Source organism: Hakea prostrata, chromosome 6 (assembly GCF_041222555.1).
Source record: "Hakea prostrata isolate BN-2017 chromosome 6, UWA_Hpros_2, whole genome shotgun sequence".
Taxonomy (NCBI): Eukaryota; Viridiplantae; Streptophyta; class Magnoliopsida; order Proteales; family Proteaceae; genus Hakea; species Hakea prostrata.
The window spans coordinates 31,336,444-31,349,319 of NC_142605.1; the positions used below are offsets into that span (position 1 = coordinate 31,336,444).

Genomic DNA, 12,876 nt, shown 5'->3' on the forward strand with positions numbered 1-12,876 from the left:
TTTTCTGAAAGCAAGAGTGAGATTGTAAATTGATATCTCTTTTATTATTAATCGAATGAATAGTGAGAAAACGACAGAGCATATTAGTAGAGACGTAAATTGATTAGATTTGGCTATTCTTTGAACAGATTTGCAAATAAATTTTGTGTGAAAATGGTTTGAAGAGTGTAAGTTCTTCTAAATGGATTGAACGCAGAAATAATATGAACTTTTGACCATCTATTGACATGTTAACATTTTTTGTTGATGAAGATTTAGGTTGAGCTGGGAATTTGACAAAAACTAATTACAAAGTCTATTAATAGTTTACTAGGTTAGGCATACTAGCTATCGCATGAAGGGGCTCTTTATTAAATCCGATAGACAACGCTGTTAGGATATTCTTTTATTTTTATTTTTATTGAAGATGAAAGGTAATTTGAATCTTCTCCTTGGGAGGATTTCTCTTAATTAGCGAGATTGTCATGCGTAACTATTCTAATCTAGAAGAACTCACTGAATTTACTCTATTCTTTGAATTAAAATATATTAACTAACCCATAACTTATTGGGAAAGCTCTTCCAAAGAGAAAAGAGAAGACCCTATCAGTGATGATAGAGAATTATTTTACAAACACAAAGTTGCTCAACTGGTAAGATTAACCCCTCTTAGTGAATAGGTTATGGGTTTTACTTGCTGATGACAAAGCCAACAAAATCAATTCCTTGATCCGCCATTCAAATTATTCTAAAACATAGAAAAGAAGAAATGAACAAACTTCATAAAATCAAAATTTTCTTTTAATTGTTATACATACTCATGGGCAGAAAAATTAAATATAAAAGAATGCATGTATCGTTCTGCAAAAAATAAAGGCTGGTCCAAAATCTCAGAACCGAAAAGACCAAACAAAATAGACGGACAAATTACTAAAGTCTCTCATAACAGACAATTAATCTAAATTAAGCAGTGCCATTGGGTAGTTTGGTGCCTTTAGATGGGGGGTTGAGTTCATCCCATGCTTCAATCCATGTGACCATTGCATCAGCTAGATTGTCGAAGTAAGGATCCACCTTTGAAAGCTTCTCCTTCACCTGCTTGGAGAGTTCAATGTAGCACTGTTGGACAGTGATGCACTCTTTTGGAAGGGTTGCAGCTTGGAAGAATGGGATTATCTCTTCTTGCCAAAAGATGCCCTTGTACTCTTTCTTCAGGTTCACAAATGGGTTGCTTGCTTTGCTGTGCCATATGTAAGGCAGACCAGTCTTGATTCCCAATCCCAAATGGTCACAAATAACCTACACAATCATAAACAAATTCTTTTCATGTTTACAATTCTACACTTTTAATCACCTCAGGGTTTTTTCTTCCCCTCTTTCAAAGAGAAAGAGATTATATGTCTGACCAACAATAAAAGCAAATAATTCTAGAGTTGATACCACCAATTAGGAATAACCAGAGAGAAAAATTGCTAGAAACAGAGTTTGTGATATGTGGTAGCTGAAAAATCAGACAATCTGAACAGGAAATACTAAATCAAAAGTGACACTGGAAGCAACATTGAAATGAAATAAGTATATATTTCTCTTGAAGATACCTTGGTGCACCAGCCAGCCCACATATCGTCGTAGCGTCCAATTGGCTGACCATCGCCCATGAGCCCAAAGTACATTGCAGGGCCGATCAACTCACGGTGGAATGCTAGATTCATACCACACATAGGAAACAGAGAACCCTTTGGGATGGTGAGAACTGCATCTACATACCTGACAACAGATAAAGATTGAAACTTGATGTACAAGTTGGTTTAGAATCAATTGGAATGGAGGACCAATATAATTAATGTACCTGGTGTTTCTCTCACGAGGCTTGACAAGCTGGGTGGGAGCATCATAGTCTGGGATGTTGAGCCAGAGTCCATGAGAAACAGCTGTGGGAACGCCTTCGCGGAGGCTAAATGGGTATCCACGGACATAGTCTGCACCATCTCGGAATGGATCATACAATGTGTTGAAGAAGAAGGGACTGGATGGGCTCAAAAGGTTCTCGATGTGCTGTGCAAGTGCATTGATCTGTTTGCCAGATGGATCTTTAGCAACCTGTATGGAACAAAGGATTAGTAGATATCACATCATTCTTGTTCTCCACAGCATAATAGGCTTTAATAGCACCAGTGGAAGCTGGGTGAATCCCATAAGTAATTCTGTTCTATGTGTGATTTGCTATCTTTTGTTCTTAATTCTCTAACAACAGAATCAATCTGTTCACAGATTTCACATGCACAAATCTTTCACATCCCTACTTTATACAAGAAAGAACACAGACAACAGATCCAATGCCACCTAAAATTTTTAAGCAGATCTCTTCAAAGATAATAAAACTAACTGACATCAGAAAACAAAAAGGATTAGATGAAACAATATAGATATCACATCATTCTTATTCTCCACATCATAATAGGCTTAATAGCACCAGTGGAAGCTGGGTGACTCCAATAATTAAGTAATTCTGTTCTATGTGTGATTTGCTATCCTTCGTTCTTAATTCTCTAACAACAGAATCAATCTGTTCACAGATATCACATGAACAAGACTTTCACATCCCTACTTTATACAAGAGAGAACAGAGACAACAGATACAATGCCACCTAAATTTTTTAAGCAGATCTCTTCAAAGATAATAAAACTAACTGGCACCAGAAAACAAGAAAGTTAAATCTTAAACTAAGTATTAATTCTATGAAAGAAATTAAATTTTAAAACTGATGGTAGAAAATAAACCAGAGCACAAATTCCTTCAAAGTGTATCGAGATCCAACCTCTACCTCTAAAAAGAACATGCACAAGCAAAACATGAAGAAACCGCACATTTCTCAAAAGAAAATTGGGACTTACGAAGCAATCGTCATCTATGGTGAAAATGTACTTCTTCTTGGACACCATGTAGCCAAAACAGCGGCAAGCAGAGTCTTTGAAGGAAATGCAAGAGGCTTTAGGACCCAGAATCTTGTTAATGTCGTTACGATTGTAGAGTTCATAATCGAACCCTTCAGGTACATTGATGATCTTAGAAGGATCACCATCCTGAACTATAATCAGATGGTATGGCTGGAAGAAAGGCCTCCACATCTCCAGAAAATCAAGATTTCGGATTGTGGGTATGACGATATCGAGTTCATCTTTCAAGCGATAAAGTGTTTCCGCCATTAGAGTAACAAGATGAATGAGAAAAATCTGATCCAAACCACTGCAGAAGAGAAATGAAGAAGAGAAATGGGTGTTTCTTTCCCAGTGGTAGAAGCCTTTTTAAGATGAGACACGCGTAAACCAAATGAGAAGAAGTACCAGTGCATAGACCAATTCAAAAAGAAAACCTGGAAAATCTCAAATTCAGTTTTCAAAAGCAAAACCTTAAAATCTTCCGTTTTTCTCCATAAATTCAAGATTTTAGATTTTGGCGTTACTGTTATAATCGTTTAATTTGATGTTAAACTTTATTTTTTTTGGTTGTCAACCCCGGTTTATAAAACCGTGTTCGACCGGGTCGCACATCTGGTTGTGGTGGTTGAGTTTTCCAGCGGAGATTTTTTGAAACTATAGTAATTTCGTAAAGAACATGGTTTTATTAGTAATAAAATCAAATTATAGCAGGCACTATTGCAATTAATTTTAATTTTCAATTTTTCTTCTTCCTTTTTTTTTTGAAGAAATCATTTATTATCTAATTACTAATCAAATCAATCAAGTAATGGGTAAAACAACACACATTGGAAGAAGAATCGCTCCTCCAATTCCAATATTATAGTGAAACTAAATTTAATTAATTGATTGAAATCTACAATTGTAGTCATCTAGGAAGTATAAACGTTGGGGCGCTTACCATTATACACCGCTTGTACCAAACACTAAAGAGGACGTGCTGAAATCATCCAATCATGTAATGCGAGAGAATGATAACTTTTTCATATCCACCACCTCTGTCGTTCCACCTTGCTGTTGTGCAAACTCGATTACAGAAAGCTATGGCCTCAAAGAAGAAGCTCTCCAACCTTAGGGGGAGATCAACTCGCAGAAGCTTATGCGAAAAAGTGGATATCATCTCACAAAAGCCGCTAAGGTTTTCTAATGTCCTCGCTCTTCATATCAAATCTGAATTTCGCATTGATTAAGTCTTTGTCTACTTGGTTAACATATTGACTAGAAATTGAAGTTAGTCAAACATTGTAAAGTGTTTATATGGGGATTCTAGGATTAATAGATCCCCATCCAATATGCTTATATGCACATATGCGTATTCGAAAACACATCACACATGCATTTACACGTGCGTCCTTACTAGTTAATATAAAAACATGAACTCAAGAGAGAGAGTTACATTTATATTTCCTTAAGAGTCCTTAATCATTCAATTTACATAAATAATAAACAATATCTAAAATTGTAATTTTGTTTTATAATATATTAATAGTTAATACTAATTGCAAGTTGCAACCGCATTTTAATAGTATATAATTATTTGATAACTACTTTCTTTTTTCTATATTAATTAATTTTTCTTCAATTTCTTGATATGCTTTTTCAATTTCTTGCAACGTTTAATTTAACTAGTTAGTTATTCTCTTGGCTCCCTCAATTATATGAGATTTGATAATTTACTTGCACATTAAAATGAAAAAGAGGAAACAAATATCTCATTCTTTTTTACCAAAATTAGAAATATCAATAAACACTAGAAAAACCCTTCTAAGTGTATTAAAGTCCTCTTGTCAGATTAACCCAATATCACAATAATTCTGATACAACTTTATTTGATAGCAGTTGTAAAATTATAACTTTAGTTTCAGTTAATTCTAATATAATACTTCAAATTTGTAATTCATAATAAAATGAATATATTAATAATCATCTAATATGTATATTGAAGCATACAAGATTTTGTAATTGAAGGATTTGATAATCACATGGAAAACAATTAATCTAGGTTTAGTTTATATTTTGATAAAATTAAAAAACAAATTACCTAAAACCTTCTTTTTATAGGTTAATGGTATTTCAATTGTCTCCAATATATCAAAAATAAAATCATTGGTAATAGACATTTCCAATTGATTTTGTATGACCATTTATTATCTTCTATCATGCATAAATAATGAATCTGCATCACCTCTCCGTTGATTGAACACTAACGTCCTTTCATGATACACATTATGTGAGCCCATGCAAAGACCATTTTGATATCACTCTAAATTATTTTGATATGCCTACATTAAAAGCATAGGTAAAAAAAGTAGAATTATATTGGCCATGGATTTATTTACTTAAAAAGGAAATATCAGCCATTAATTTAAAATTTTAAAACGAAATACCTTTTTAGTGGATTTTTTTCATTTTAGAAAATGTTGAAAAAGTGATGGTCTGATTGGAATCAGACTGAGGGGCAATGTGGGCCCTAGACACATCAGCTCGTGATCCTTCCACTGTCAAGAGCGAGTGGTATTCGCTGCTCTGTGAAGCCAGCCTGGCGCGTTGCCCACTACTTCAGGAACCATGAAGTGCAAGCTTTCGCCCACAACTCATGATTCAACTCTCAACTTGGACCGGACGAGCCAGAATATTGTGCTTCTAGAGCCCCACCCAACTCGGGTTGAACCAACATTCCATCACCCTTACGTCCCCACTTGGGTTACAAGCTCATGCTAACGAGCTCGACATTCCTCACAACAAATTCCTGTAATATAAAAAGAAATATTTTTAAGATCTAACCGATGTGGGATTAATCAACAAAGCACGTCACGTTCGCTTACAATGAAATTGGCCTGGGCTTTTCGATGGACTGGAGATGCGTGTTCATGATTTTTCTTAAAGCCCATGCTGAGACGAAATTTTCACACCAAAATAGATTTGGCGAACAAAAAATATTGTAATATTTAATTGATCTTTAAAACCCATTGATTATTGTACATCAAATTCCTTCAATATGCTATTTAACTTTTTTTTCTTTTGTACATACACCATTGAGATTCACTGATTTGAAACCCTTAAATGTAACCCATTTGGTGCTGCAACTCTAGGAAATTTAATTAGTTCATCTCCCCCAACTTCTTCCCACCTGCAAAAGTAAGAGCAAAGCTTGAACAACACAATTAACTAAAAACTGATCATATTGAATTTTTCATGAACAAACACACTGACTTAGAAGCTGTGTTTGGTATGCATGCCTGGAATAGATTTTAGTTGTAGCATGCATTCAACTCAGAATGGTTGTGAATCTATTTCTGGAATGCATACCAAACATAAAAGATGAGGAACTGTAGCCTACCTGTATCTAGTAACAAAGTGGTGAAGAAATGTGGATATTTCTAGAATACCCAATTCTTTCCCTGGACATTGCCTCCCTCCACCTCCAAATAACAAGAAGTAGTTGTGTGACTCTAATTTCTTGTCCTGCACAGGAACTCAAGGTTACTACTATTGTATTTTAAGCAGCAATTAAGAAATCAAAGTACAAGTCTTAGGGTTTTCCATAACCCTGTAAACTTGGGGGGGACCAAAACCATTGTCATGGAGCTTTCAATTCATTTGCACTACAGCACTGCCAACAGTCTTCACTGTCTGAATGATCCTTAAAGGAACACATTAAAGAATCAAAAAGCAGTTGCTTCTCCCTCATGCAAAGGATGACTCATGAAATAATACATTTGACTTAAATTTGTGGTAACTGACCATCATCCATCTCCAGGGATTGAAGGTAAAAGGCTCTGGATATAATGTAGGGTCATAGTTGATCTCTCTAGTGTACACATATATCCTCCATCCTTCTGGAATAATATATCCTGGAAAGACCAAAAGAAAAAACAAAATATAATTCATTATTCATGCGTCATCAGTAACTACTTGCAAAAAAGAACAATTTGAAAGAAATACTTAAAGAACTGCAACTCTATACAGCATTTAACCTCTTCATGTTCCCACTTAACTAAACAATTCATCTCCTGATTTTGATGGTTAAATAGAATAATTTAAGTTTATGGTCAAAGAAAAACTGCTTTAAACAGGGTTTGTTTAGCTGAACCCATCTAGTTGAGTTGAGTTATGTTGATAGTCCACTAGAATTTTAAAATGTCAGCTTTTCTTGACCAAGAGATCAGGCATGTTGAGTGGCCTTGAGAGATTTCAAGTGCACCATCATGTACTGTTTGAAAAGGAAATGAGCACTCAATAACATAATCAGAGTATGAGAACAGAGAGATTCCAAAATACACTATGATAAGGTATCATTTCATAGACTAAAATGAAGTAACCTTATGTTCAATTTACACACCATTCAGTTCCATTTCTTGAGTTGTTTTCCTCAGCACACCATTAACAACAGTAGCTAATCTTGCAGTTTCAAAAATCACCTGCATCAAGAACAGGTTTATGAGTTTTAATTTGTTGCTTCCATTGATTATTTTATTAACAAGGTGTAGTAGATTTAAGAGTTGAATTGATTACCGCACGAGTAAAATTCATTGATTTAAAATCACTCCAGGTGATCGGATCCTCCGGCCCTTTCTCTTTTCTAATAGCCATATGTTCCTCCTGAAATGCAAAAATAAAAAAGAACACACACCAAATAAATTGAGAGAACCAAGGGAATTACAGTGGGAGAACTGTCACAAATCTGAATCACTGAGTGAAGGAGTTACCCTGAGATCTTGAAGTGCCCTTGGATGATCATGGAGATATTTGACAGCCATCATTGATGTAGTGGAGACGGTCTCAAAACCAGAATATAGGATTGCAATTATCTGATCAACTATCTCCTCATCACTGAGTTTGTATTTGAGTTGATTCTCTTCAGTGTTCATTAGGAAACCAAGCATATCTTCATAGGTATGATTAGGAGATTCACGCCTTCTTCGTAAGATTTCTGTCCACAATTTGATGATATTTTTCCTGGCCTGAGACAAATTAGCAACAGTCATTTAATTTAAAAGATTTAACAGAAACAGGAAAGACAGGACTTTTTAAGGATTAAGTTACCTGCGACCCACTGTAGTAGTTTGTCCCAGGAAGGTTGATGGGCAGTGAAATGGTTCCTACTACTAGTTTCTGAAACTCTTTCTTAAAGGATTCTTTAACCAAATCAGCATCAACACCAGCAATCTGCTTAAGCGACGAGAGCAACGCCATCTGAACCAAACAAATCTCATTAGAATCATTTATGAACTCCTAAAGTAAACAGTTAAAAGAGTGAACAAAGGGTTGATGGAAAATAAATAAAACTGGAACAGAGGAGGGAAGAGCAGGATATTTTCAACTAAAAGAGTACCTCTTTGGTTTTTTCTTGGATATCAATAATTTTTCCACCCCAGTTGCTTAAGTGGGATCTCATAAACTCATCAATTGTTAGCAAAAGATGGTCTTTGATCATGGTGGGTCTAATGATGTTAAGTAAAGCTCCTCTGATTTTCTTGTGAGCAGAACCATGCACAGCTGCAATGTTGCATTTTCCTAAGATATCCAACATGGATTGTGGGTATCCAGGAACAAGCCCTTTTCCTTCATTCAAGAGTATGAATCTGTTGAGCTCTGGATCCATGGAAACAATTGTAGGACAACCCAAGATGTGGGATTTGAAAATAGTTCCATACCTATATAAGAAAGAAAAGCGAACTTCTTTACATTAACAAAACCTACATTACTTAGCATAAAGGAACTAATTAGAATGATTACAAAGCTAAAAGAAGACCCAACAAAAAAGATTGTGGATTCTATGCTTTGCATGCTTAGATAACTAACTTGAGTCAATAAAATGTGAAGAGATGGTTATTTCCCATGAAGCTTTTGAAACTAGGGAGGTTAAAGTGCTCTCCCTTCTGGCTTTAGGCACAGAAGAGCCACAGAGGAGAGGAGAGGAGGGAAAAATTAACTTATAAAGGTGAAGGGAACTTCCTTTTACAAGACCATCAACTTGGAAAACAGAGCTATAACATTATAAACAAGACAAACCACTTTGTAAGTATGAGAATCATCTTAAAGCAGAAATATTCTTGTCTTACACCAAAGACCAAGAGTAGGAAGGAGGGGGGGGGGGGGAGAGAGAGGAGAGAGAGAGAGAGAGAGAGAGAGAGAGAGAAGGAGAAGCAAAGTTCATGAATCCATATGTAGTTTGTACAGAAGAAACAAGAGTGAAAAACTACAAACCCACAGAGCTTCCAAGAGCTTACCTTGCTCTCTGGTTTTTCATGAAGTTAGGTCCTTCCCTTAAGAAATCTGTAGTCTCTCCAAACAAAGGCCAGCCCATTGTTCCTGGAGGCAAGCCTTTCTTCCTGTACCTCACCTCATTCCATCTCAACAGGGCGGTGCCGCACATACAGAAACCCAAGACAACACAGAAAACCACCACAAGCACCGCCATTGATGCTTCCTAGAAGCTTTGAACCAGCTCAAAGTTCAGATAGAGCTGTAGCCTGTAAGAGGCTTGATGGTTAAGCTACGTTGAACAATGGGTCATACACATATATAGGCAGACCTATGAAGTGCCATTTAATAGAGAGAGCAGAATCCAAATAATCCTAAAGATGGCTCAAGAAACAAAAATAAAATTCCTAAACAGACCGCATGCATCCACCTAAGGAGTCTATGCTTATAGACTACTCTACTTCTGGCTTTCAGAGTTTTAAAAGCCCAATGTTTTGTCGTAAATGCTTCCTTTAACAGGTTTGAATTTAAGCTGCCCCTTATAGGGCCATGACTGAAGCTCTAGCAGAAAAGAAAGATTCATTAAAGATTTTCTTAACGACTTGTTAGTTCTTACTCATTTTACATGAGATTCTAGGGATTCTGGAAAGCAATAAGAAGAGATTTGTGGATCATATCAATTCTTCAGACAGAGAGATGTGTTTGTGACTGTGTGTGATCATGAACGAATAGATAGGGAAAGGTCAATTTTGAGTATGAGAATATGTTAGAAAATTAAGCTAAAAATTACCCAGTAACGGATCAAATGCCAGTGTGAGATGGCACATGGGCACCACCACCATTGGAGCAAGAATGAAAAGTTCTGAGCCCCCCAGACCCTCACATGCCTGTCAACAAGATCTACTAATTCCATTAGACAAATCACAACCAGACAAGTCCATGGCATGTGGATTTTGAAGACAAAAAGACTCTCTCTCTTTCACTGCAAGAAGGAGAAAAAAAAAAGGAAAAAAAGGAAAAAAACTGGACTCTTGGCTCTTAGATTCAATGTGAAACTGTGGATTAGAAGAACTTCTAGTCTACAACTTTAGTTTTGATGTAATCCAAACATAGATGCCAGCTCTGGGTTTCTAGGAAACTACCTATTGAATTTTGGGGGGAGAGAGAGAGAGACCGAGAGAGATAAGACATCCATATTTCTTAATTTACTGATACTAATGCTTTAAGGTTTGTAAGAAAGTTGTTCCTGAACTTTGTTTGTATAAAATAATCTGTGTTGGGTTCGTTCTTTTTTTGTGATCCAAGGTTTCTAGTGATATTTTTCAAGGTATGTATATGTTTTGATCCGACATATGTATCTTCCCTTCCTTTTGGTAAATTAATTTTCTTTGGCCAGTCAATCCACAACTTTTAATCTCCTTACAATAAAAAAGAATAATACAATCCAAAAATTTAGTAGTTAGATGTTTAATGTTACTACGAATTGACCGATACACGTATCTTCACTAGCGACAAGTAGATTTCAAAATGAGGTGTCTCTACATGATGCATCTCTTTCTCTCGAGGAACTTTTTTCTTCTTCATATTAACCCTCATTTTCATTGGCCCACATTTACATTTCTATGCAAAAATAATTATAAATGATTGATTCATTTACTTTAAGTACAAGGCATCAATCCTCAACACTACTTTGTTGCCAAGAGATGTGGATGTAGAATATTATTGAATTATCATACTAAAATAAATGGTGATTCATAAAAATGAATAACCATTAATTACTTGATTAAGATTTGGCAAAAGAATCACACTAATGTGATAAATTGATAACCCTTTCTAACGTATCACATGCAAAGATAAGTTGTTTCGATCAAAAGGGAAGGTGTATTTAAATTTTGATAATTATAATTTACAAACCCTTTTGGATCTTAATTAAACAAGTAATGGAGACGAGAAGTTTCACTATTTCTATGTTTGGTTTTTGAGGGTATTGAAACTGATGGAGTTGTCTTGGAGTGGCATAAAAAGTGGATTGGATGGTGACTTGAATAAGGCCTTAAGATCCAACGAGATCACTTGGATAGGGATTGGACACTATAGAAATGGGGTCTAGGCTTAAAAGAAATTAAAATTCTATATAATTTTTTAGGATAATGAACTTGTGGAGTTTCATGAATAATTGATTGAAAATCATATACAATATAGATTTACTCTTTGATTAACTACACTAATCATCAGATGTTGCTTTATGCAAGGATATTTAACAAACGACTAGAGAGTGTAGGATGGAGCATGGACATATATAAAGATGGACAAATCCAGTATTTTAATTATGAGAGATTAACTATGCAGATGAAATTGAGGCGAATCTAGTAGCAATTCAAGAAGCAATGGACAAAGCAAGACAGTTGAGATTAAATATGAAGGAAATTTGGGAATATGTAGACCACATAAGCCTTGACCTATTAGTATTTTGCACTGATTGTTGATGCAATAAGACCTGTTAACTATTCTATGTTTTAGTCCCCCATGCTCAAAGAAGTGTATGTTAAGCTTGCATGAGCAGCGTCCAACAATGGTACTAAATGTTTTGAACTACAAATTTCCATATGACAATATTTTTAAGTAATGAATTTTGTCATTAAAAGAAAAGCAAAGAAAAAAAAAAAAAGGGAACACACAAAATGACATTAAGGAAAATGATGGCACACATATAATAATTAGTTGGATTCGCAATGATATTTAGGTTTCTAAAGTGATGATGTGGGACTATGTAAATGGACGATATCGTTTTCAATTCCTTACTTGATGCAATGTCAGATCAATTAGCGCTGCCTTTTAAATATTAGCCACATAGCTATGTAGATTTCCTAATCTGAACTTTAAATGTTCCTATCATGTATTAAGTAGGTGTTGTTTTGATTGATTTAGATGGAAGACTTGGAAATTAGTTGTATTAATAGTCAAACAATTGTATCTCTCACATGGAATTTCTATGTCGAAATACATGGAGACATAAACTACTTGACAAGTGTTACCACTTGCACCTTAAATGTAGAAGGTTTTGTAGATCATCAAGGTATGATTCAAATTATTAGATGAGAATGGAATATCATTTAATTAACACTTTCATACCTATTCAATAATTAAAAAAAACAACAATATTCTATAGTATGTTTGTCGAAAGATAACAAAATCACAAAAAGTTTTGATTCATATTAATTTCTTAAATGAGTACGGGGGGGGGGCCCCCCCCCCCCCCCCCCCCCCCCCCCCATCTTGTTTAATTTTCTTTTCTTTTGGGTTGCTTTCAAAAAAAAAGAAAAGAGAAAAGATATTGATTAAACTTGGGGACAAGTTTGTCAAAGAGAAGGTCACATGAAAAAGTTGGGAAAATCTAATGACAGAGATATTGATTAAATTTTGATTAGACACCTCTAAAGCAATCAATCAATGATTTTAATTATAAGGAAAAAATTAAGAAGGAAGTGAAATTATGGGAGTTTCTCCAAGGCAAAAGTGGGTTGTCAGTAATAATGACATAGAGGAAAATTTGGATATTATGACTGTTTGGAATCTTGGGAACCAAAGTCAGCGGAAATAGTGATATATAAGTCCAGCAGACTTTAAGGGCATCTTTCCAACCAAGGTTTAAAGTATTTGAGTATTGTATCGGTCATCGGTCACGTGATTTTAAGAGATATATCGTCTTGT

General features: G+C 35.2%; 2 protein-coding genes and 1 non-coding gene across 3 annotated transcripts; all 3 read right to left on the reverse strand.

Moving 5' to 3' along the window:
* Nucleotides 1-810: 810 nt before the first annotated feature.
* LOC149013355 (putative UDP-arabinopyranose mutase 2) lies at nt 811-3,351 on the reverse strand. Its single transcript, XM_089159424.1, has 4 exons — nt 2,875-3,351; nt 1,829-2,079; nt 1,578-1,746; nt 811-1,278 (listed from the first exon to the last, which is right to left on the reverse strand). The coding sequence occupies exons 1-4, from the start codon at nt 3,184-3,186 to the stop codon at nt 943-945; spliced, it is 1,068 nt and encodes a 355-aa protein (XP_089015550.1). The 5' UTR covers nt 3,187-3,351; the 3' UTR covers nt 811-942.
* Nucleotides 3,352-5,382: 2,031 nt separating this feature from the next.
* Nucleotides 5,383-5,689, reverse strand: LOC149013356 (signal recognition particle RNA). Its single transcript, XR_016174251.1, has one exon.
* An 86-nt stretch (nt 5,690-5,775) lies between these two features.
* On the reverse strand, nt 5,776-9,709 carry LOC149013357 (cytochrome P450 85A1-like). The gene is made up of 9 exons (XM_089159423.1): nt 9,192-9,709; nt 8,294-8,615; nt 8,005-8,154; nt 7,668-7,922; nt 7,474-7,560; nt 7,301-7,379; nt 6,703-6,812; nt 6,299-6,423; nt 5,776-6,088 (listed from the first exon to the last, which is right to left on the reverse strand). The coding sequence occupies exons 1-9, from the start codon at nt 9,380-9,382 to the stop codon at nt 6,001-6,003; spliced, it is 1,407 nt and encodes a 468-aa protein (XP_089015549.1). The 5' UTR covers nt 9,383-9,709; the 3' UTR covers nt 5,776-6,000.
* Between the last annotated feature and the right edge of the window lie 3,167 nt (nt 9,710-12,876).

Excerpts from the sequence above, each read along its gene's own strand:
- LOC149013357 (XM_089159423.1), bottom strand. The coding sequence starts at position 9,382 with ATGGCGGTGCTTGTGGTGGTTTTCTGTGTTGTCTTGGGTTTCTGTATG. Across the intron at positions 8,155-8,293 it reads TCCAAGAAAAAACCAAAGAG|ATGGCGTTGCTCTCGTCGCT; the intron begins GTACTCTTTTAG and ends TGTTTGGTTCAG. Across the intron at positions 7,380-7,473 it reads CAATGAATTTTACTCGTGCG|GTGATTTTTGAAACTGCAAG; the intron begins GTAATCAATTCA and ends TTCTTGATGCAG.
- LOC149013355 (XM_089159424.1), bottom strand. The coding sequence starts at position 3,186 with ATGGCGGAAACACTTTATCGCTTGAAAGATGAACTCGATATCGTCATA. Across the intron at positions 2,080-2,874 it reads CCATAGATGACGATTGCTTC|GTTGCTAAAGATCCATCTGG; the intron begins GTAAGTCCCAAT and ends TGTTCCATACAG. Across the intron at positions 1,279-1,577 it reads GGGCTGGCTGGTGCACCAAG|GTTATTTGTGACCATTTGGG; the intron begins GTATCTTCAAGA and ends ATGATTGTGTAG.